The 25,493-nt window shown below is 43.3% G+C and overlaps 1 protein-coding gene across 2 annotated transcripts in view; it reads left to right on the top strand.

Moving 5' to 3' along the window:
* The window catches only part of PDLIM2 (PDZ and LIM domain 2), a 95,980-nt gene that overhangs the window by 23,437 nt on the left and 47,050 nt on the right, over positions 1–25,493 (top strand). Inside the window, exons 1-3 of one of the 2 annotated variants that reach the window (XM_061593039.1) lie at positions 3,341–3,434; positions 5,988–6,126; positions 20,164–20,315. In XM_061593039.1, the coding sequence (XP_061449023.1) occupies positions 6,034–6,126; positions 20,164–20,315 (245 nt within the window). In that variant the 5' untranslated portion in view covers positions 3,341–3,434; positions 5,988–6,033. Of the gene's footprint in view, positions 1–3,340; positions 3,435–5,987; positions 6,127–20,163; positions 20,316–25,493 lie in introns of those variants that run through there. The other variant, XM_061593038.1, reaches the window with a different exon arrangement.

Raw genomic sequence — 25,493 nt, forward strand, 5'->3', positions numbered from 1 at the left:
AAAACATTGATTGTAAGAATAATTTATCGATCTTTTAAAATATTGATATTAATATCAATATTTTTTCCGAATGGAAAAAAGTCACGGATTGGTATAAGCAGCGGCTAGTGGATACAGAACGAACTTGAATTCATCCTAGTCTGTTAGGTTGACGTAATGCCTTAGAACTGGCACCAGCCAATGGATTCCATCCTAGTGTCAATGGAGTTGGTTCATACACTTACAGCACAATCCTAGGCATGTCTGCTCAGAAGTAAGCCCCTCTGAGTTCAGTGGAACTTAATTCCAGGAAACTGTGTGTAGGATTACAGCCTCAGCTGCCATATTGTAGCTTAGAGCAGCCTTCACCAGCCTGGGACCCTCCTCCAGATGTTTTGGCCTACAATTTCCATTTCTCCCATCCAACCTGGCCATGCTTGCTTCAGCCCCAGCTTCATATGACTGAGCTGCCAGGGGCTGATAGCAAATACAGTCCAAAACATCTGGAGGGTGCCAGTTGGGGGTGGCTGCCCTAGAGAAACCAAGTGGCAATAATGAATGTATGAACCAGTTTTTTGTGTTTCCCGAGATGTCTTGTAAAGCAGACTATTTAACAACATATTTTATTGGTGTCCACTTATTCAGCCTTTATGTGCAGGGCTGGGAATATGTTACTGTTGTTGCATGTTTAGCAATTTTGATTGTCATTTCTTGTTGGTTTTCTATGGTCACTATTGTTGTTCCTTTTTTACAGCTGGGAATCATGCTTAGGAGTTAACATGCCCAAGGCAAAGCACAGCTAATAAACCATCATCCTGACTGTAAGGGAAAGCGGAAAACAAAAGTCAGATTTAGAACTCTTATTACAGTACTGTGATGTTTACTTATAACAGGGGTGGGCAAACTTTTTCAGCCCAAGGGCCACATTACCTTCTGGGCAACCTTCTGAGGGCCACATAACAGTGGTGGGCAGGGCCAGAGAGAAATGTGGGCAGAGCAATTAATCTCCATTTTACCTTTTTTAACAGCAGGTTACTTTCCAAACACAATCACACACCCCTCTCTGTCCTCCATTCAGATAAGCAAGAGTCATTATCAGAGGTCAAGGACATTTTCCAGCCAGGCAAAAACTCATAAGAAGGATTCAAACCAGGGCCAGTGAGGAGTATGGCCTCGTGAGAGTTCCAAGGGCCAGACAGAGAGGCCTGGAGGGCCGCATTCAACTCCCAGGCCTGAGGTTCCCCACCCCTAATATGATCTATACCTAGTATGGACAAGAGGCCTTTTGCCCTTATTTATTCTTTGCTGGCACCAGTTCAATATATTTATCGTTGTTAGACCTGTTACCTGATTAAATCAATCTGTTTTTTGTTTTGCTATGTTCATTTTTATGTAGTGTTACTTAATAATAAAAATGATTTAAATAAATAAATCTTCATCAATTAACTGATTAATGTCACCTATGAGAACCATATTTCTCTCTAAAAAAAAGATTTTGGGCATGTCCACACCATACATTTAAAGCACATCTGATCCACATTTAAAGCACATGACTTCCCCCAAAGAATCCTGGGAACTGTAATTAAGGGTGCTGGAAATTTGTAGCTCTTTGAGGGGAAAACCACAGTTCCCGGGATTCTTTTTTTTGGGGGGGGGAAGTCATGTGCTTTAAATGTATGGTGTGGATCTATCCTTTGTTTTAGGATAATCAATGCATATGTGTTTGGTGTATAACACTGTGATTTTTCTTACGAGTTGAGGGTCTATAAATAAAATAAATAAAAGCACAAATGGCATTATCCTAAAATAGGGATGGGGACCTGTGGCCCTTGAGATGTTGTTGGGCTCTAGCTCTTATCAGACCCAGCCAGCATGTCCAATGGTCAGGGATGGTGAACCTAGAAGGCCATAGGTTCTTCATCCCTGTCAGAAAAGCCCCCTTCTCACTTGCACACAGAGGAAGGCATTTTGTCTTCAATTTATAAACAAGTATTTGCAGTTTTAAAATATTAATAAAATAATCAGGGCATCTTTTAAAATCTCTTAATCTAACTGATTGAGGTTGCAGGCCTGTTTATCTAGTGCTAAACCCCATTGACTTCAGCAGGACTTACTTCTGAGTAGATATGGTTAGGATTGAGCTTTAAAAATATGTCTATTTCTAAAATGAACATGTCATATTACTAGCACATATCACTGCAGGCTCTTTAAGTGGCCCAGTAAAACTGAGAACCAAAAAGAATATCATTTCAGTAAAATATTATTAATCCAGCATAAAACATCCAGAATTGAGAAATAGAAAAAGGAGAACTAAATAAAGCCAATGTCAGTTGTGTCCTCCTTGCCCAGGGAGCAGGGGGAGAGTGTATGTGGAGAGGATAACAATTCTTATATACTGTAGGCTCATTTGTGAATGCATTTCCTGACATTTCACACGGGTTCAGGGACGGTAACAATAGATTGGGATGCAGTGGTAAATTCTAAAGTGCAGGTGCTCTCTGTGGTGTCCCCAATAGCCATGCTTCTAAAATTATGCAACAAAATTGGACTTTTGAACAATGCAAATCAAGGATCCCACCTGGGTCACCTTTTGGAAATAGCTGGATTATTATGCCCAGGTTTTAGCCCTGTGCGTCAATACCAGGGATAGATGAATTTGTCCATTTTGGTTCTCTACGGTTCTAATTTTGCCAGTCTTAAATTCAGTTCTTCTTATTTCCATAACAATTTGTGATTTAAAAAAAAATCCTAATGTAAATTAATCAGCCTTTCTTCTAATAAACACATCTGTGTGTAGTTTTGATTACACTTTTGCAAGCAGTTTCCCCTCATATAATGCATTTTATGTCATTTTCAATTGTATGTGTTTTTATGCACATTTCAGCCTAATTTTTTAATAAACATTTTCCCTAATATGTCAATTTTTGTACATATTGTTTGGTTGGAGAACTATATCCCAAAATTTGCAGATGTGCTAGTTTCAAAGGATAACTCTGTTTTGGTTTGCATATTGGTTTGAGAAGTGCACATTAGATAGTTTCTCATTCAAGTGCAAACAAAATAGTATTTCTCCTCCATCCTTAGTCAATGCCCCGTAGGATATTGTCCAGATTGCCTCAGATGGAGAGCATCTCTGTGGATACTCCTGCAGGTGACTTATGCGGTTAGGTCTGCAAGTTGTTCTGTGCCCTTCTCTGCTTAGTGCTCCTTTCCTCATCAGGTGCTTGCGGTTGGCAAGGAGGAACTTGCAGGCTGAGTGGGGTGGCGGATGTGAGTTCTGTGACAGGAAGGCAAATGTCAGTCACACTATGTGGTGGAGGAACCAACTAATTTTCAGCCTTCTAGTTCCCCTTCTGGGGAGAGAGTGTGCAGACTATGCCTGAAAGAAGCAGGACCTTGGAATGTGTTAAATGGTCTCTTTGAGGACAGTTGCTGCACCTCAGTTTGGAAAAGAGGTAGGTCTGGGAATTGGGGTCTTTTGAAATGTGTGTGAACTGCAATTGCATGGAGAGTTTCATGGGTTGGGGGGGGTCCACTCCTGACAAAAACTGGGAAGTGGGCTTCTAGAGTGTTTGAGTGTACAGCCTCGATATTATAGATTCAGGATTGTATTTCTGCCTCTGCTAGGGAAATTACAACAGAGACACTATTTTGTGGAAATTTCTCAGAATATAATGTTGTTTTTCCCCTTCATTTTATAAAATGTTTTAATAGAGAAAATAATATAACATACAAGATAAACAGGAAAAACAATTAAATGTAAGAACAATAACATTGACAATGTTCTCAATCCATTGAGTTGAGTGCGAATCAAATAAAGGGGAGGAAGAACCACTCAGAGGGGATTCTAAGAGGTGAGAGATCCGAAAAATAGAACTATGGAGGAGAGGGAGAAAAGACATCCAAGTGTGTGTGTGTGTGTGTGTGTGTGTGTGTTTTATAAACTGTGCCAAATAAAATCTTGGTTAACAGGGATCAGGGTATGGAGAGGGCGATCATCAACATAGGTTATAAAAGGCACCAAACTGTGGCATAATCATCTGGTTTGGCTTTGCTCTGTAAAACCTTAAGAAGGTGAGCAAGTTTTTCCGATAAAGCTATATAGAATAATTTCTTGTACCAACATTCTAATGTGAAATTTGAAGCATCATTGCATCCTTGGGATATAACCAACCTGGTGGCCTATTGTATTAAAGACTTTAAATTGAGATCCAACAATAAACAAAGAGCAGGATCTAAGCCTATTGCTTGACCTGTAATAGCACTGATTGCAGATATTACTGAAGACCAAAATTGATGAGCTTGGGGAGAAAAGAATATTCTGATGTACTGTATAAAAACATTGTTTTGGGAGGATTCCCATTGAACTGTTGGGAAATTTCACCATTGCCCTGGCAAATATGTGGTGAAATTTCCTTCTTGTGTGCAATTTCATGAATAAGATGGAGAACTGTAAGCACAACTCTGAATTCAGTTTTGTTGTTATTTTCATATTATTGAATGCAGCAATGGACTGGTCCCCTACTGCTTCCAGTCTTCCTCTCTTAGCCTGCTGCTTCCTTTATCCAGCTGTATGAACCAACAATACAGTTTAATTTGATAGCAACTCAGCTGAAATTTCTCAGAAGATACTTTTCTTAGAATTTTCTTCTCACTCTCCCCATAAACTGTTGGAAAATTTCTGTCCTCCCAGCAGAGAATATTTGGCAAAATGGAGGTGGTGAAACTGAGGCGGCCAAGTAGGACAGAGAACTGGGGGTGGGGATTTCGCTCTGTGGCACCTGTAAGCACAGCTAGATGTCAAATGTTTGTTATATTTGTTTTGCAAATGTTCTTTTTGTTGTTTATTCATATGGTCATCTTGTTTTCAAATTCAGTCCCACTTCTGATACTTACCATGATTGTTCACTCATGGAGCTCCTTCCAGGAAGAATGAATGAATGAATGAATGAATGAATAAATAAGGATTTGATTGCATGCACTGGCAACTTGCTAGATCCAGTGACAACAGCCTCTGCCATCAGCAAAGCCACCTTTGGGTTTCTGAGGAGTTGGTGTGCCTGATGTCTGTGGCTCCCCAGCCTCAAAAAAAAGCCACACTGCATATCTGAACCTGATGCCAATTGTCACCTAGTGGTAGCCGTTCCATCAAGCTGCAGGGCAGGGAGAAACAAGGGGTGCAGGGCTATTCCATTTCCTCTGCTGAGAGACCAGCTGCCTTTGGCCCACTCTCTACTGTCGACTGTTTCCATCCCGGCCAGTCATTTACAAGAACTGTTACTGGTGCCTGAGTTTGCTTTCCCCCCCTCCTCCCTCCACATGACTTTTTCTTCATGTGTTATGTCTTTCTAGTTTTTTTAAAGAAAGTTGATTTATCTTATGTAACTTATGTTACAAAAACTTTATATTACAGAAAAATTGAAGGGGGGAAGAATAAAAAAAATGAAATAAAGAAAAAAAAACTCTGAAAGGAACAAATGTGTATGTTGTTGTTTTTTACTTTCATGTGTCATGTCTTTTAGATTTATAAGACTGAAGGCAGGGATTATATTTCTATTGATCTTTGTAAGTCACTTTGGGAGCCTTTTCACCTAAACAGCATGGTAAAAAAAATGCTTCACATAACTAAATAGTGCACGAATGATTGAATAGATTACTCCCTGCAATTCAGGAAGGGTCGCAGGCCAATGGTAGAGCAACTGCTTTGCATGCAGAAGACCCCAGGTTCAATCACCGGCATATCTAGGTAGGGTTGGAAGGGATCTCTGCCTGAAACCCTGGAGAACCACTGCCAGTCAGTGTAGAAAATACTGAGCTAGATGGATCAATCGGTCCACCTTGGCACACAACAGCTTCCTGTGTTCTTGGGCCAAAAAGCTTCCTTGTCTTCTCCTTCCTGCAACTTGCAGGCACCCATTCATACTATTAATCAGCATTTCTGTTGTGTGCTCTTCATAGAATTCTTATCCTTCCGCAACGACTCATGCCACCGTCTTTTTGTTTTTCAGGCCCACCAGGTGCCGTGGTTGCCTTCTCACTGCTAGTGGAACTGCCATGTCGGTGACTGTGAACCTTATTGGCCTGGCTCCCTGGGGCTTCCGCATAACAGGGGGCAGGGACTTCAGGAAGCCCATCATAGTATCTAAGGTGGGTATCCCTGTCTCCTATCACTTCCACTGACTGCCTGTATAGTGTAGCAGAGTTCATCTTATGGCCTGTGCACTACGTGATGCATGTCATTGGTAGGGGAGAGGCTTACATGGAAAGTGATCTGCTGCTTCTTAATAATTTCTTGGAAAATTGCACAGTGGGAGAGTCATGCACAAGAAGGATTCTTGAGGCCCCTTCAGACGTCCTTTTAATTATGCATGCATGCATGATTTGTGCTCATGAGCCAGTAATACACAATCCCACTTTCAGTAGTGATTCCACCTGCAAATGTTTCAGATAGACATACTGCTTTGTTTCCAGTCACTGCATGTCCCATAGCTTCCTACTGAAATCCTGTAACTTTCTATACCATAAATGTTCTGTGTTGTGTTGTTGTCATCGTCCCACTGTTGTTATGCCATTGCACAATTGTGTCTCTCCAGACAGCAACAATGTGGTAACATTAGAGAAGCATCATAGAATAACCAATAATGTGGAATGATGTGTGGATACTCCATTGTAAATCCACCACTAATGCACTCTTGTGTCAGACTTCTTGCAGAATACACCTGCCCTCCCCAAACAAAACCTAGTATGGAGGGTCCCTTAGACTCCAAGAAAACATTGTGAGTGGTGTTTAGCAACTGGCTGATTTATGTCTGGCTTCTTGAAAGGAACAATCTGCTCCCCAGTTGCCAACCCAAAGGCAAAAAGAGTGTGGGTAGAGCAGCAAATGGAACATTCTCCAGACCTCCATGAAGTTGGCCTCTACACCCCATGTTGCTTCTCAAATTGATCAGTCCTTATTGAACTGTTTTTGTGATGGGAGGGCTTGGGTGGACACACTGGTGGTACCCACTCTCCATTATATTAAACTCTAGGCTTTCTTTATCGATTTCCATAGCCAAATCACAGTTTATTATTTATTTATTTATTATTTGATTTATATCCAGCCTTTGCTTATAGCAGGAGCCCAGGGTGGCAAACAAAAGCACTAAAAACACTTTAAAACATCATAAAAAGAGATTTTAAAATACATTAAAACAAAACATATTTAAAAACATTTTTTTAAAGCTTTCAAAACATTTTTTTTTAAAAAAAATGAGGTTTAAAAACATATTAAAAAGCAATTCCAACGCAGATGCAGACTGGGATAAGGTCTCAACTTAAAAGGCTTGTTGAAAGAGGAAGGTCTTCAATAGGCGCTGAAAAGGTAACAGAGATGGCGCCTGTCTAATATTTAAGGGGAGGGAATTCCACAGGGTAGGTGCAGCCACACTAAAGGTCCATTTCTTACGTTGTGCAGAATGGACCTCCTGATAAGATGGTATTTGCAGGAGGCCCTCACCTGCAGAGCACAATGATTGACTGGGCATATAAGGAATAAGTCGGTCTTTCAGGTATCCTGGTCCCAAGCTATATAGGGCTTTGTATACCAAAAGTAGAACCTTGAAATTGACCCGGTAGCAAATGGGCAGTGGGGTGACACGTTGGCGATACCCTGCTGCAGTGAGCAGTCTCGCCGTCACATTCTGCACCAGCTGCAGCTTCCAGACCAACCTCAAGGGCAGCCCCACATAGAGCGTATTACAGTAATCCAGCCTGGAGGTTACCAGTGCATAGACAACAGTGGTCAGGTTATCCCAGTCCAGGAATGGCCACAGCTGTCTTACGAGCCAAAGCTGATAAAAGGCACTCCTAGCCACTGAGGTCACCTAGGCTTCTAGTAACAAAGAAGGATCCAGGAGCACCCCCGGACTACGGACCTGCTGTTTCAGAGGCAGTACAACCCCATCCAAAGCAGGCAACTGACCAATTATCTGAACTCAGGAACCACCAACCCACAGCTCCTCCGTCTTGCTAGGATTCAGACTCAGTTTATTCAGTTGCATCCTTAGAGACATTTAAAAATAGCTTCTCAATGTGGACCAGGAAAGGACCTAACCAAACACTGAGAGACTTCTCTGTATTATTATTTTTATCTGTATATCTCTTCCAGACATTCTGTTCCATCACCCTCCTACCTTGTGTTCAGTGGTTTTTCCTTCCAATAGTCGGTCAGCATTCTGTGGGTACTGAGTATGTGCCATTCTCACTGAGCTGTTCTTAGGATCCTCCATTAACTTTTTCTAAAGATTTTCTTTTTGTGCTTCTGCAAACTTTGGATTTACATCTTTGCGTGTTTTGGCACATTAGCAGCCAATGCCATTAGTAGAGGGCTAGATGCACTGGACTAGATCACAGCTGGAAGCTACAACAGGCTCTTGAACAAGGTAGCACATTGCATTCCCACTAAATATGCTCTATTTCACTGAAAGCTTTGCTCTCTGTGGAATTTCCTATGGAGAGGCTGGAGTGTAGAAATTGGTTGGCCTGGCTGTTCCTGCATTGAATGTCTGTGGAGTCTTGCAGGACATCCTGGAATGCTGAGCATTTTTATTTTTTTTGGTGCTGCCTTAGAGGGCTCTGAAGTTGCTTGGGACAGAGGCTCTAAAGGAAGCTGCCTGTTTTTCTGGGTGGGGTGGTGAGCTAAGTGTGACCCTTTCAGTCTATAATGAGGCAGACAGATCCTGTTTACCATTTTTTCTAGAGACCTATTCCCTGGGAACTTACTCTAAGCCCCAGTCGTGCTGCACGCACAGACTACAAGAGGTAGGGATCTAATATACTTCTTCCTGATTCTAGTCTCTGGTGTTGATCGAGGGAATTTCCCTGCTTTCCATCCCTGCTCGGTTAGAAGGAAGCAGGATGTGTTCTGCCTGTGCAGCTTGCCCTACTGCTGGCCAGATTGGAATTACAGTGGAGTGTATTGCATAGCATTGCTACAGAAATACAAATTTCTTGAAATAAAATAACAACTATTGCCAGAATCTATTAAAGTCACATGATGTAGTGAGCAACCTTGCTGAATAGGATGGCCACTTGACCACAAATGAGAGGAAAAACATAATCAAAAAAGAAGAACTCTGCATAAAGTCTACATAAACTAATTTATACGTATTGATGCAGTTGTAGAAATAATTACTGTAATTTAACTAAACAACTACAATGAGTGGTATTTGATGCTAATCCTACTCAGACTAGACCCACTGACATTAATAGACAACTACATAACTACGATTCGATTATTTATTGTTACGGTCAATAACCAGTGTAAAACTCTAATATACAAGTACTCTTGGATGAAACAGGTTCAGGCCTGATTATGGTTCCAGCCACCTTGAAAGAGGTGGTGATTTGACCGATCCTGAAAAAGCCCACTCTGGACTCATTGTGACACCTACCGACTGGTCGCAAACACCCCCTTTTTAGGGAATGTGATTGACAGGGTTGTGGCACAGCAATTGCAAGTACTCTTGGATGAAACAGATTATCTTGACCCATGCCAGTCTGGGTTCAGGCCTGGTTATGGGACTGAATCATCCTTGGTCGCCCTGATGGATGACCTTTACTGGGAGGACAGGGGGAGTGTGACCCTGTTATTCTTACTTGATCTCTCAGTGGCTTTTGATACCATTAACCATGGTATCCTCCTTGGCCGACTTGGTGAGATAGGTATTGGAGGCAGTGTTTTACAGTGGTTCTGATCCTATCTCCAAGGTCGCTCTCAGAAAATAGCATTGGGTGACTGTCTTTCAGCCCCCTGACAGTTGCGCTGTGGGGTGCCACAGGGTACCATCTTGTTCCCCATGCTGTTTAACATCTATATGAAGCCCTTGGGAGCAGTCGTCAGAAGCTTTGGGGTGAGGTGTCAGCAGTATGCTGATGATACTCAGCTCTATTTCTCTGTAACATCTGAATCAGGATTACTGTAATGCGCTCTTTGAGGTGGGACTGCCTTTGAGGACTGCCTTTGAGGTTGGTTCGGAAGTTGCAGCTGGTGCAAAATGTGGCAGTGAGACTGCTCACTGGGGCAGGGTTTTGCCAACATGTCATCCCACTGCTGAAAGAATTGCACTGGCTGCCCATTTGCTACCAGGCCAAGTTCAAGGTTCTAGTTTTAGTGTACAAAGCCCTATACAGCTTGGGACCAGGATACCTGAAAGACTGTCTTACCCCTTATATACCCAGTCGATCACTAGGCTCTGTAGGTGCGGGTCTCCTTCAGATACCATCTTATCAGGAGGTTCATTCTGCACAATATAGGAAACGAACCTTTAGTGTGGCGGCACCTACCCTGTGGAATTCCCTCCCCTTGAATATTAGGCAGGTGCCATCTCTGCTATCTTTTCGGCGCCTTTTGAAGACTTTCCTCTTTCAACAAACCTTTTAAGTTGAGACATATCCCAGTCTGCATCTGTGTTTAAATTGCTTGTTAATATGTTTTTTTAATAATTAACCCTTTTTTAAAAGATATTTTAAAAGTTTTTTTAAAACAATTGTTTTCAATGTTGTTTTGTTTTAATGTATTTTAAGGTCGGCTACTAGCCATGATGGCTGTGCTCTGCCACCCGAGTCAGAGGCAGCATGCTTCTGAAAACCAGTTGCCGGAAGCCTCAGGAGGGGAGAGTGTTCTTGTACTCGGGTCCTGCTTGCGGGCTTCCCCCAGGCACCTGGTTGGCCACTGTGAGAACAGGATGCTGGACTAGATGGGCCACTGGCCTGATCCAGCAGGCTCTTCTTATGTTCTTATGTTCTTATGATGTTTTAAAGTGTTTTTAGCGCTTCTGTTTGCCCCCTGGGCTCCTGCTGGGAGGAAGGGCTGAATATTAAATAAATAAATAAATAAATAAATAAATAAATAAATAAGAACATAAGACTCTCAAAAGTGAAGATTATCCAAATATACAGAAGAATAAAATGCAGTAACACAGGATAAAATAAAATAAGAACAAATTGTTAGAGCATCAATTATAAAATTCCAAGAGGAAAAATTTACAAGATGTCTAGTATTAATTCCTGGCGAGTTTGGCTCACTGCAGCACAAAATTTGGCAACACTAAGAGTAGTAGAGAACAGCTGCAGCACTAGGGGACTGAAGAAGACCTGCCCTGGGAGTGAGTACCTGAGCATCTGGGTGCTTGCTGCTTGCTCCTTTGGGATGCTGTCCCTTGAGACAGCTGAAGTCCCTGGTAAGTGCTGCAAGGACTGGGACACCCTGCCTGACCCTGGCTCCAGAGAGAGGCTGCAGTCAATCTTGCAGCCTCTTGCATCAGCTGCTGGCTGGGGCAGGAGGCATAAAAGCCCAGCTGCCCTTGGGCGGTGGGGTTGCCACTGAAGGGGTGACACCAGTCCTGAGGGTGAGGGTGCTACCCCCCTTCTATTACTTTTTTAAAAAATTGTTTTATTATTTTTCTGTTAAACCAATCTAGAGGAGATTGATGGTGGGAAGGTTGTGGGGTGAGAGTCTGTGCAGTGAACTGAATGATAGGAGAAAGTCGCCAGATGCCTACAGAGTGAGAGTCTGTAACTGGCAGAAGGCTGGCCCTCCCTGGGTGTGAGACAGGAGGGGAGTAGATGGGCCCGGTGGGAAAAAGTTTGAATGGGTATGACTGTTCCCAATTATCTCAGAGGCCTACTGGGTTAATTGGCTCAAGCAGGTGTTGTTGGTGGGCTTGTCTTGGGTCCGTATCAGGTATTTAAGAGGAGTCTTGGTACAGAGAAACATGGGTGATGCCACCCCAATTTCAGTGATCACGGGTAGAGGGAAATATAGCCATGGGGATGTGGTGAATTATCACAGAAGACTGGAAAAAAATTTGTCCCATGTTACAGCCTGTGTTGCATGTTATCATGTACATGTAAGGAGAGATGCATGCACCCATTTCTCCATTACATATTTAGGATCCTTGTCTAGAGATGTAAAATTTCCAGAAATTTTGAAGCGCTCTACGTTGGGCTGCCCTTGAAGATAGTTCGGAAACTACAGCTAGTCCAGAATGCAGCGGCCAGACTACTGACGCGGACCAGAAGGTCCGCTCATATAACACCTGTTCTGGCCCGTCTGCACTGGCTTCCTATTTGTTTCCTGGCTAAATTCAAACTGCTGGTTTTGACCTATAAAGCCCTACACGGCATGGGGCCGCAATACCTGGTGGAACGCCTCTCCCAATACGAACCTACCCGTACACTGCGCTCGACATCTAAGGCCCTCCTCCGAGTCCCATCCCATCGAGAAGCTCGGAGGGTGGTGACCAGAACCAGGGCCTTCTCAGTGGTGGCCCCCGAATTGTGGAATAGTCTCCCCGATGAGGTACGCCTGGCGCCGATGCTGCTATCTTTTTGGCGCCAGGTGAAAACCTTTTTATTCTCCCAGGCATTTTAAAATGTATTTTAATAATTGTTTTTATAGTGTATTTTAAACAGTATCTTATTATTGTTATATTTTGATGTTGCTTGGTTTTTGTTCCTTTTGATTTTTGATTTTGTTATATTTACTGTATTTATATATTTTGCTTGTTTTATCTTTTATGTACACTGCCCAGAGAGCCTTTTTGGCTTAGGGCGGTATATAAATTAAATAAAAATAAAAAAATAAATATCTGCGTCTTGTTCCTTGCTGCTACTCCTGTCATGGATGGGTTCCTCGTTGCTCATCTGCTGTGTCCACTGGCCTGTATGTGTTGTTGTTTAATGCCAGATCGGTAACAATAAGACCACTCTCATCCGTGATTTGATTGTGGATGAAGGTGCCAGTTTGGTGTGCATTGCCAAAACGTAGGTGGGAGGAGTTGATCTGACCCAGCTTTGCCCACCTGGATCAGTGCAACACCAGCACAGGCTGCAGGATGGGGCGGAGGAGTTGCTGCGGTCTTCAGAACGTCCATCTCTGTCACCAGGAAACCACTTTGTCTTGGAACTGGCTGTGAGGACCTGTATCTGGTGTCGGGCCAAGGACACAGTAGGCTAGGGTTGCTGCTGGTGTACCGTCCACCCTGCTGCCCAGCAACTTCTCTGACCGAGCTGGCGGAGGCCGTCTCAGCTGTGGTGTTGGAGAAGCCCAGAACGATAGTGCTGGGTGATTTCAATGTCCATGTGGAGGCTGCCTCTAGTGTTCCAGTTTGGGACTTCATGGCCTCCATGATGACCATGGGGCTGTCTCAAGTTGTCACTGGCCCGACTCATAGGGCAGGGCACACCCTCAACTTTGTTTTTGCTCCAGATGGAGGAAGGGGTGGTCTGGAGATGGGGGGTTGTGGATGTCACCCTATTGTCATGGTCAGACCACTTCCTGGTAAAGTTTAGACTTATGTCTCCAATCCTTCCCTGCAGGGGGGTGGACAGATTAAGATGGTCTGCCCCTGGAGCCTAATGGAATCCACAGGATTCCTGAATGCCTTGGGGGAATTTCCAGTAGATAGAGCAGGTGACCCTGTTGAAGCCCTTGTCACACTGTGGAACAGCGAGGCCCGTTGGGCTCTTGACACAGTTGCCCCCGAGTGCCCTCTCCGGCATTGTGGAGCCTGGTTTGCACCTTGGTACACCAGTGAGCTACGGGCAATGAAACAGGCTGGATGAAGGCTAGAGCGCAAGTGGTGAAAGACGTGCTATGAGGCTGATCAGGCACAAGTACAACATCATAACCGTGCCTACTGTGTGGCGATGAGGGTGGCAAAGAAGGCCCACTTCTCTGCCTCCATCACATCCTCAAGTAGCTGTCCAGTGGAGCTTTTCCGTATTATCGGGTCTGTTGACATCAACTCCAGGAAATGGTGTTTTAGACCCTTTGGAGGCCCAACGTGAATTGTTTGCAAGGCATTTTGAAGTTAAAGTTGCTCGCCTCCATAGCAGTCTTGATGCCCCCTCCACATCTACTGTAGTCCCCAATGAGGTGTCCAGTGCAATGTCTGCTGCAACTTCTTGGGAACGGTTTCAGTTGATGCGCCCTAATGATGCAGACAAGATGCTTACATTGAAGTGGCCAGCAACATGTTGTCTCGACCCTTGCCCTTCTTGGCTTATTAAAGGTTGCCGAGGAGGTTTGACCCAGTGGATCCCTCATTGCGGGAGGGAGTGGTTCCAGCCACCTTGAAAGAGGCAGTGATCTGACCAATCCTGAAAAAGCCCACTCTGGACCCATTGGCTTGTGACACCTACTGACTGGTCGCAAATACCCCCTTTTTAGGGAAGGTGATTGAGAGGGTTGTGGCGCAGCAATTGCAAGTACTCTTGGATGAAACAGATTATCTTGACCCATGCCAGTCTGGGTTCAGGCCTGGTTATGGGACTGAATCGTCCTTGGTTGCCCTGATGGATGACCTTTATCAGGAGGAGGACAGGGGGAGTGTGACCCTGTTATTCTTACTTGATCTCTCAGTGGCTTTTGATACCATTAACCATGGTATCTTCCTAGGCTGACTTGGTGAGATAGGTATTGGAGGCACTGTTTTACAGTGGTTCTGATCCTATCTCCAAGGTCGCTCTCAGAGAATAGCATTGGGTGACTGTCTTTCAGCCCCCTGGCAGTTGTGCTGTGGGGTGCCGCAGGGTACCATCTTGTTCCCAGTGCTATTTAACATCTACAGGAAGCCCTTGGGAGTGGTCATCAGGAAATTTGGGGTGAGGTCTCAGCAGTATGCTGATGATACCCAGCTCTATTTCTCCGTAACATCTGAATCGGGAGAGGCCATGCAAGCCCTTGACTGCTGCCTGGACTTGGTGGTGGGCTGGATGAGGGCCAATAAACTGAGTCTGAATCCTAGCAAGATGGAGGCACTGTGTGTTGGTGGTTCCTGAGTTCGGATAATTAGTCAGTTCCCTGCTTTGAATGGGGTCGCATGCCCTCTGAAATAGCAGGTTGGTAGCCTGGGGGTGTTCCTGGATCCATCTTTGTCACTAGAGGCCCAGGTGACCTCCGTGGCTAGGAGTGCCTTTTACCAGCTTTGGCTGGTAAGATAGCTGTGGCTGTTTCTGGACCGGAATAACCTGACCACTGTTGTCCATGCACTGGTAACCTCCAGGCTGGATTACTGTAATACGCTCTATGTGGGGCTGCCCTTGAAGTTGGTTCAGAAGTTGCAGCTGGTGCAAAATGCGGTGGCAAGACTGCTCACTGGGGCAGGGTATCGCCAACATGTCACCCCGCTGCTGAAAGAATTGCTCTGGCTGCCCATTTGCTACCGGGCCAAGTTCAATGTTCTAGTTTTGGTGTACAAAGCCCTATACAGCTTGGGACCAGGATACCTGAAAGACCGTCTTATCCCTTATATACCCAGTCGATCACTGCGCTCTGCAGGTGAGGGCCTCCTGCAAATACCATCTTATCAGGAGGTCCGTTCTGCACACATAGGAAACGGACCTTTAGTGTGGCGTCACCTACCCTGTGGAATTCCCTCCCCTTAAATATTAGACAGGCGCCATCTCTGTTACCTTTTCAGCGCCTACTGAAGCCCTTCCTCTTTCAACAAGCCTTTAAAATTGAGACCTTATCCCAGTCTGCTTCTGTGTTGGAATTGCTTTTTAATATATTTTAAAAATATAAAATATTTTAAATATTTTAAAATATAAAATGTTTAATATATTTTAATATATTTTAAAAACTTTTTTAAAAAACCAATTTTTTAAAAAAAGTCTTGAAATCTTTTTAAAAAAATGTTTTTAAAAATGTTTTAATGTATTTTAAAGTCTGTTTTTATGATGTTTTAAAGTGTTTTTAGTGCTTTTGTTTGCTGCCCTGGGCTCCTGCTCGGAGGATGGGCGGGATATAAATCAAATAATAAATATATTAAATAAATATATTAAATAAATAAATAAATAAATAAATAAAGTGTTTTGGTCAGCTTAACGTAGGTTCATTAGTATCAATGCGCCTATTCTGAGTAGGATTTAGTTGAATATAGCCTAGTACATTTCCTCCTAATGTGGAATACTGTGGCCAGGTGAGCTGTGCACCTGCTAGGGAGGAGATCTGTTGGCTGGTGCCAGTTCGAAAGCATTCTGTCAAATTAACAAGCTGGTATTGATTCGAGTTCATTCTTTGTCTGCAAGCCGCTGCTTTTACAACCCATGTTTTTTCCCCTCAGAAAACATATTGATATTAATATTAATATTTTGAAAAGAAGTACTGATATTTTGAAAGGAAATGTAGATAGATGGAATCAGTAAATTGGAGGAAGTATTAATAAAATATCAATATCAAAATTTTAGGCAGATTTTTTTAAAAAAAATCAATTTCTGAAAAGAGCTGCGGAAAATCACCATAGAAAATCACTACACCCCTTTAAAGGGCTCCGTCATATATATCACTAAATGCAGCCATTATATCACTAAATGCAATACAAAGAATTGCATCGTACACAAAAGCGTGAAATACATACAGATTAGTATAAAAAACTGAATTTACGATTAAAAATATTTTTTAAAAATACATAGTGGCTAGAATAAAATATTTAACCAAGATCCATTACCATTTTCCTACATTTGATAGCTGCCGTGCAAAATCTGGCTACATTCCTAGTGACCCATGGGATTTTATCCGCTAACAGAAAGGAGGGATAATCAGATTCCGAAACCAGAGGGAATGCTTGTAAGATTGGGGTGATGAAAGCAAGGCAGATGTCCCTGTAAAAGGAACAATGTAAGAGGACATGCCCAATTGACTCCACCTCCCCGTTATCACATGGGCAGACTCGATCACCAAGGGGGACTCCGTTGTATCTTCCCTCCAGGAGAGCAGAAGGCAAGACATTGTGCCTGGCTAGGGTAAATGCCTTTCTATATTTTACAACAGTTAAATCTGCAAGGTAATTTGCTGGTAGAAATACCCTTCGGGTCAGGCCTGGATTAGGGTATGCCGCCAGCAAACTCAGGTTAGTTTGAAGTTCAATGTCCTTTACCCGTTGGGAGATAAGCAGTTTGGCCTTAGTTAGCCCGAATTTAATAAGCGTCTCCGGAGAGAAACCTAAGGCGTATATTTTCTTATACACCATCCGCTTCCATTTTGACTGGAAGGGATCTTCTAGTGTGAGAGGGGCTAGTCCCCCAGGGGTAAAGATCAGCTTTAGCCAATAATTGATCCTGAGGGTCCACACCCGAGACTCTATCAGAGGAAGTCCGACCTCTAGACGGCAGGCCACATTAGGAATACAAGGGGGGAGCCCCAAAATGGCTCTAAGAAATTTGGCTTGTATAGCTTCCAGACACCCGAAATTACTGTAGGCGCAAAATTGTGCTCCATATATCAGTTGTGCTATTATCTTGGCGCTGAATACCTGTAGCGCGGCGGGGATGTATTGTCCCCCTTTGCTATAAGGAGAGCAATGCCCTCTATAATGTAGGATACCCTATTGCTGCAGCTTTATTAGATTTGGGAACTGGTTAGTGCCTGGATGGGTGACCACCTGAGGATCCCATATGCTGCCTTGGGTTCTATGGAAGAAATCTGGGATGTAATTACATAAATTGGCTGTAATGGTTGTGTGGATTAATCATTTGGAACACGACCTGTGGCCATGCTACCCCAACACATGCTTTTTTTCTGCTGGACTTTATAGGGACTTGTTTACATCATCAGGACTGCTTCAGATAGTTTCAGAGGTTGCTATTTCCCCAAATCATCCAACCCATTTGCATTGCGAATAAGTTTTTGAGTAGTTCAGCCTCACCTCTTGGGGTCACTGTGTGAATAGGGAACTCTGTATACCCTCCCTCTAGGTGTGGATAAAGAGAGCCCTGCTTTTCTTACACAGCCTTGTGTGGTTATGTATCTGGGAGAACTTGAGCAAGCAAGGTGAGTCAAGGCCTACATGTTTTCATTAGGGTCACTTTTCTCACTTGCTATTCACTTTAGTCTTTGGTGCATGCGACTTGTGCATTTGGAAATGAGTTAAAGATTGAAATGAGTTTAGGAATGGGCCAGTATGTCAATTTTGGTTTCTCTCAATTTCTTATTCTTCCAGTCTTAAGTTTGGTTCTCCACATTTCCACATCAGTTCACGGTTTTTATTTTTGAAAGTCCTCAGAAAAAGTTATCAGCATTTTAGTGTGAATTTCTCCTAATATACACATTTTTGGAAAGCCATTTCCCTTAATATAATGCATTTTTGTATGTTGTTCTCAGGAATATATGCATTTTTGTACACATTACTTGGCTGAAGAACTGCACTGCAAAATTCAGAGAAGTGCAAATTTTGAAGGATGGCTGCCTTTTGGTTTTGGTTTGTGCATTCTTTTGGAAAATTAGAATTCTGTAAGTTCGCCTTTGTATGCGAACTGAATTGAATTTCTCCCCCATTCGTAGTTAAGACTGACTTGCTGCAGGCCAACCAACTGTGTAAACAAGCTCCTGTCTTGTGGCTTGCAGGCCGGTCTTTGTGGATCCATGTTAAGAAACAGAGCCCTGTCTTAACTCTAGGGAAATATATCCTCTTGCTCCCTGGGGCTACCAGGTGAACATCTTCGCCTTGGCAACAGCCTTATTAATTCCCTAAATTATAAACAAAATATTAATTGCCGTTTTCTGGGAGGAAAAAGTCAGAAGGGTGAGCAAACTTAGTATAAGATACTTGATTGCTGATAGTGGCTTGATTGATAATTGTGTTTTACTGCAAACAAATTAACTAGGAGTTACAGATGTTGTAAGGCAGATGTGGGAAACCTTTGGCTCTGGATGTTGCTAGACTACAGCTCCCAGTAGGCATAGCAAATGGCCAGGCTGATGGGAATTGTACTTCAGCAACATTTGAAGGGCCAAAGGTTCTCCGCACCTGTGGTAAGGGATCAGGGTTTTTTGTCTCTTTATTGGTATTTCAACTGAGTGGTATGTCACAATAATGAATTTTAAACATCCAGATGCTTCTGGAATACAGTACAACTCTAGTGTTGAGAGTGAATCTTTAACAGAAACTGCAGTTGGAGTACAAAGATGTTTAAAATATTATGATATATTTTATCTACATTATATAATTGTTTGCAATAATTAATAAAAAGTAACTCCAACATTGCTTGAAACTTTAGTGCTATCTCCTTCCTTCTATAGGTTTTCCCATTTCTACAAGTTTTCCAAATGTTGCTAAACCAGTCACTAGCCCGGCACCAGAAATACCAGCAGCATATGCCATTCAGAGGCCATCAAAATCTTTGTGGCTGTCAAAAGGTTTTATATAAAGAGTGTGCCACCCCTTCGTTTTCAGAATTATCAATAACACCCCAACAGTGTTAGTTTTGGATTGAAGGGGATATCGTAATTACATAATAAACTCAGTTGCATAAACAATTTCTAACCGTCCCAAGTAAGCATTCATTTCTGGACAAATGGATTTTGCTGTTCCATAAATCGGGGGTATTTGAAGTAGGGAATAAGCGCTTTTTTATTTTAAGCTCTTTTTCAAAGTGACTAGTATTATACAGTAGAGAGATCTTTTCTGAGGAGTTCTGTGTAATTTTGTAGCTGGCATTTCCCCTTCCCTCGATAGCATTGTTAAAAAGATACTGATTGTCTTGCCAATTTTATATTTTGCTTTTTTTTTACCATAATGGCAGTAACTTGATTATTCCATAATAAGGTGTTTTAGCATAAATGCATAGCAGGTTAATTTTTTTCCTCTCCAATTTCTGAATGTATGTGGTGAAGACAGTACATTAGAAAAGTTAATGTCACAGTACACTTATTAGCCTTTATTGTGCAACAGTAATCTTTTGATGTTTTTGCTATAGCAGATTTAACTCTGTCACTCTTCTGGAAAGCCTTCAGTCGGGTTTAATTAACTTTTTCTTTTAAGCATAACACGTTGGAAATCCACTTTTAATCTTCAATATGGGCGGTGCTCTTAATAGGGGTTAATTTAGCCCATGTTATTATCTAATCCAGATAAATCCTTTGTGCACAGATGTTTGGATGTAAAGATACAGGTAGTGCAGACAAACTGTACAAATGCCACAGCATGCCTTCACCACTTCCAAAGGAATGTATGTAAACTGCTTAGAGATTTTATTACACTACGTGGTATATAAATGTTAAATAAAGGAGCTAGTGGCATAGAATACCTGCTCTTCATCTTCCCCAGTGCCGTCTTAGCTTTGGTGCAGTTGAAGATCGGTTGTTGCAGGCAATCATATTAAAGTCTGATGTCTCTTCATTTCTCCTTATGGGCCCAGGTGACTGAGCATGGCAAAGCAGCCCAAGGTGACCTTCGACCTGGTGATGTCATAATCTCCATCAATGGAGAGAGCACTGCTGAGATGCTCAACGTGGAGGCACAGAACAAGATTAAGCAGAGCTCTGGGCATCTGCAGCTGCTGGTGGACAGGTGATGTTGCTGAATTAATCATAGACAATTTTAGCAAGCCCAATCAGAGTATCCGTTCCTTCATGGCGCCTTTAATCATGGCAATCTTGAAAGTAAAATAAAGTAATAGCTAACAGTAACAGATTAGCGAGGAACAAAACAGGAATGAGCAATGTCAATAGTAGTTTGGTGCATTGAATGGTCATTACAGTCCTTCTCTCCATTTTCATTTGTTTTGGCTGTTGTGCGAGGCTGTCAGTCTTAAACCCTGCTGCTTTGGGAAGCACCAGCAGTTGCTCTCATGTCTTGGTTGGGGCAGGCTTGGTTGGTCTGCTGACTTTTAAGAACTGCTGTTTTAGCTGTTTTAATGCTATTGGAGTATGGACAATGCAGGTAGGAAGGGTCCTTTTAGCTCTTGTGCCTTAGTTCTGCTGCAGATGGCTGTCTTCTTTCACTGGTAGCAGATGGCAAGTGTGGCACTCTCTACCAGCTGCTTGGTTCTTCCTCCAAAATGTCTTTTAATCCAAGGTCTTAAATCCACAGTTTGTTTCAAGAAGTCATGGTTGGTTTCAAGGAACTGCATTTCAATGTTGAGCAAAGTGTCATGGATGCGCCTACATTTAAAGTGAGGGATATTATACAGAGGGGAGAAGGAGGAACTAATCCCATTAAAAGGGTGAATTGTGCTGACAGACACGCATAGGATGCTTTCACAGGAAAGGCTGTAGCTTCTGTTTACAGTAAACTCTTTCAAAATACAGGTATCCATGAAGGGCCAGGTTGAATAATAGTAGGGCAGAAGACTGGAATAGCAACAGCTTAAAAGGCTTCTCACCTCCATCACTGAATTAGACTGCTAAAACATTTGGGGAAGGGAGAAACCTCCCCAATTTGGGGTGTGACTGTGATCTCAGCTCCGGTATTGAAAACAAATTCATGAGTTTAACATGTGCTTGGAAGCATTTTGTTCCTTAATCCTAAGTGAATCCTTCCCACCCTACTGGCTTGCGTCTGGATTTGATTGGTAGGTTCAAAACAAAACAAAACAAAAACAAACAAAGCAAACAACAAAGCAGGTTGTGCAAGTCTGAAGTTTACCCACTCTGGAGATAAGGGACTTCGTTTAAGACATGAAGAGTAAATGGATGAGATGCTGATCCAAAGTGAAAACTGACTGTTTGGTCTAAGGGGGATGGGTATAGCATGGAACCTTCAGTCTGGGAGGTGTCCTGAGGTTCCAGTCTGTCCACTCATATTCTGTTCTGGGTGGGGCTTGGAGGGGTTACAGCCTCCTTACATTAATTCCTGGCCCATTCTGTTAATATTCTTCTGAAGTAGAATAAGAGAAGTAAGGCTATTGTATAACACACCATACATTTAAAGCACATGGCTTTCCCCAAAGAACCCTGGGAACTGTAGATTACCCCTCACAGAGCTACAATTCTCTGCACCCTTAACAAAACAATAGTTCCCAGGATTCTTTGGGGGAAGTAATATTCTTCAAATGAAATACAGTAGGGCCCCACTCATACGGCAGGTTACGTTATGGACCCCCGCTGAAAAGAAAAAAACCGCTGAAAAGTGGAACTAATTGAATAGAATGGTGCGCGATGCCCGAAAACCGCTGTAAAAGCGGAACAAGCGCCGTATGAGTGGGGCTTTAGTCTAATTGCATCTAATTGAGACCGCCGCATTAGTGAAGCGCTATAAAGCGGGGCGCTACTGTAACCCAGTCCCAAGTTCTCAGGCCAGTTAGTGCTATCAAACTGGGATGATAGATAAGCACTAGGTCCTTTTATATTTTAAGAACACTTAATTTTAAAAAGTGTGTATTAAAAATTATGTGTATTTAGATGTTTGCTGTTTTATATTAACTTGTGACATTTCCCCGTTCTTGGGACCCCACCCTCCACCTTTGCTATGAAATTGCTGGGTATGGGCCTGCTTGCCATATGTTGGGACTGCAGGGATCAGAAACTCTGAAATGGTGCAACTGTGATCCATAAAACTAAAAACATCTCCCTGGCAGTCCCCTTGAAGGTCCAGGGAGAAACAGCTAAAATCACTGATCATATGTGGGTGCGTATATACAGTGGCGATGTGTGCGCATAAGACATGAGGCTAATTTCTGAATGCAGATAAACTGCCTAGGCTTGTGGGTTATGAGAAAAGTTAGGGTTTGGTTTGCCAGAGTTGACGAAGCCTACTAACACAGTAGTCACCTACCCCAAAGGGTTTCTATTGGCCACACCTGGAGGGAAAACAGGTTAATCTGCCAATCAGTTGCAAAATCTCTTTGAAGCTGAATTTTTAAAACACACAATGAAGCTGTCACCAGGTTTTACAATAAAGCTGCAACCTGCCACCAGGTTTTACAATAAAAAGGGGAGGGGTTTGACTAGCATTGTGTGTCCCTGTTTTCAGAAGAGATGCACTGGAACTGGCAGAGCAAGGAGTGTGTTTCTACCCTGACTATTGGTTTCTCTTCCACTGTGTTCAGGAGCTGTGTTTTTGCTTCTGAGATCCTACTGGTGATTTGGAAAGCAGCACGTAATGAAGCTAGGGTGGGTTAGTGGGAAAGAGAAGCAGCTTGGACTGTTGTTCCCCTGCTGTCCAGGTCTGACTGGTTCTAGAGCCTGCAGCTCTTTCTTCTTTGGGGGAGGGGAAACAAGAGGAAGGGAGCAGTGTTAGATTGCATGTTCTGTGCCAAAGGGAACTTGGGAAGCGTAGCTTGGTAAGCCCTACAGATGAGGGCAGTCTTATGTTAGTGGGTCAAACCCAGCTTCTTAGTACTGCTCTGGTTCTGTTTTATTTCTGCTTGCATATGTGCATGCACACATTCTTTCTGTGTCAAGGAAGCCCAAATTTTACCATAAGAATCATTACACAAATCTAATCTGCAAAATGAATGTTTATTGCAGTGCAGATTTTTCCTCCCTTGTAGAATGGATTTTTTGGATTCAACACAGACTTGGCAGATGCCAAGGCAAGGGGAGAGGCTTTTAGGGAGGGAAGGGGCAGCAGAGGAATGAGAACAGAAATTTAGCCTACAGAGGAGGGAAATAATTTAAAAAACCCTTACACTTAAGTAGCTGCAAGATTTGCATGAAACTAGCTCTGCTAGAGTATCTGCATGGTTTCAAACTTCTTTGTTGACTGACCATGAGAACTAGAAAGTCTGCCAAGAACACACATTTTCCTGTTGCGAGGGGGGAGGGTAGCCATTTCTCCTAAATTGGACTGGGGGAGAGAGAAATAAAAAAAAAACTAACTTGCTTTCATGTGTGCACATTTTCAATAGCCTCATTGACTAGCATAGAGAGGGCTCAAAAAATAATGGGTAATCAAGGCTACCTTTTCCAAGCCCCCACCACACCCCCAATTATCAAGGCATGGCAAATTAAAACTCCTTGCTGGCTGGCCTGGTAGACAGAGGGGAGCAACAGAGCACATATGACTTTCTTGGCCATGAGTGAGAGCCTCTCTCACCAGGATGGGGTGTGTCCTTCTGGGAAACTTGTTGAGCAAGGCTTTTTACAGAGCCACAGGCCAGATGTGTGTTGAAAACAGCTCACTGGCACTCTGGGTGCTAATCCTGAATGTTCTTTTCAAACTCTTAATGGCGGCAGTTGATACTTGTTTGGAAGGAAGGCCTAAAAAAGCCAACTGTCTGCACACACAGGTTCCCCTCCTTACAAAGGGCCTGTGCAAGTGAAGAAAGCTAGAAGAACTCTGCTCTAAGGAGTGTGAGATGGCTGCTGGAATTTTCCTGGGTTCTGTTGCATAAGCCCAGTTGGGTCTATAATACTCTCACATGAGCCTGCGTGTGACTGGAAAGCTAGTGAGCTGTGAAGTAGCCTTTGGGGCACTGCACATGAGGCCGAGGCCAAGGCTGGCAGCATTGCCCAGGGTGGGGAAACGAGTAGCAGTCTTTGTCTTCGGTGATTCAGATTCTGTGACAGGCGAAACTTGTACTTGTCTTGTGGGGGGAGGGAAAGAAGCAGACTATTGCATTATATAAAACCACTCAACAGCAGGCCGCTGTCTAGGGTGTGGTCTTCTGCTGGCATGACTCAGAGATTCTCTTACCCCATCCTGTGCTGGCTGATACTGGAGTTTGGCCTGCTGCCTCAGGTGCAGCACAGCAGAGTCCAGATAATCCCTAGCTCAGGTTCCTCAAGTTCCTCTCTGGTGCCCCATCCACACTATACATTTAAAGCAGTGTTATACCACTTTTTAAACAGTCATGGCTTCTCCCAGAGAATCCTGGGACTTATATTCCCCTCACAGAGCTAGAGTTCCCAGAGTTTCTTGGGAAGAGGGACTGATTGTTAAACCACTTTGAGAATTAGAACTCTGTAAGGGAACTTGAGATTTCCTAACAACTCTCAGTGCCCTTAACAAACTGTTGTTCCCAGGATTCTTTGGAGGAAGCCATGACAGTGGCATAATACTGCTTTAACTATACAGCGCAGGTGGAACTTGGCTGTTGGTATTTAAGCTGAACTGTCCCACTGAACACCTGCCGTGTGAGCTTTGGTGGGGCCTTTTCACACCCCTCCTGGCTTGCATGCTTTGGCTTGCATGCTCACAGTGCTGTGGCATGTATGCATGAATATTCTGTGGAGCAGCTGGGCAGAGTATGGCAATGTGCCTGCACCACCTAGCTGGGCAACTCTCAGGCATCTCCTGTTGTCCTGGCCTCTTTGTTCACTGGTGTGTCCGTTTTCTTTGTTCTGCTTTTGACATGCGATGGATGCTAGATGAGAGTTGGAAGGTCTTTTAATGGCATCTAGGCACCGCCCCAAAACTGACAAACCAAACTGAAGCAGCTTCAGGAGGCAGCATTCCTCTCATTCCGAGGCCTTTGGCTCATCCTTTTCTCTTCCTTCTCCACCCTCCCCTGAGCATGCTGCTTCTCTCCTACCCCCCCTCACCCCACAGTTGTCCTGGGGCGCTTGGATCTCTTTGCATTACCTCAGTGCATTGCTGGCTGCCTTTTTGGCTCTCTTTCCATGCAACGTAGAGTATCTTTGGGGTAAATATTGGGGTGCAGAATTCTCCATGCCAGAAACCTTGGTTTATGCTGTTTTGTAAGCATACTTCTATCCTCATACCAAATGCTGAGGTTTTTCTCTCTGAGGTCACATCCACAGCATATATTTAAAGTACTCTTACACCACTTTAAGAGTTATGGAG

Source organism: Rhineura floridana, chromosome 12, assembly GCF_030035675.1.
Source record: "Rhineura floridana isolate rRhiFlo1 chromosome 12, rRhiFlo1.hap2, whole genome shotgun sequence".
In the NCBI taxonomy this organism is placed as follows: domain Eukaryota; kingdom Metazoa; phylum Chordata; class Lepidosauria; order Squamata; family Rhineuridae; genus Rhineura; species Rhineura floridana.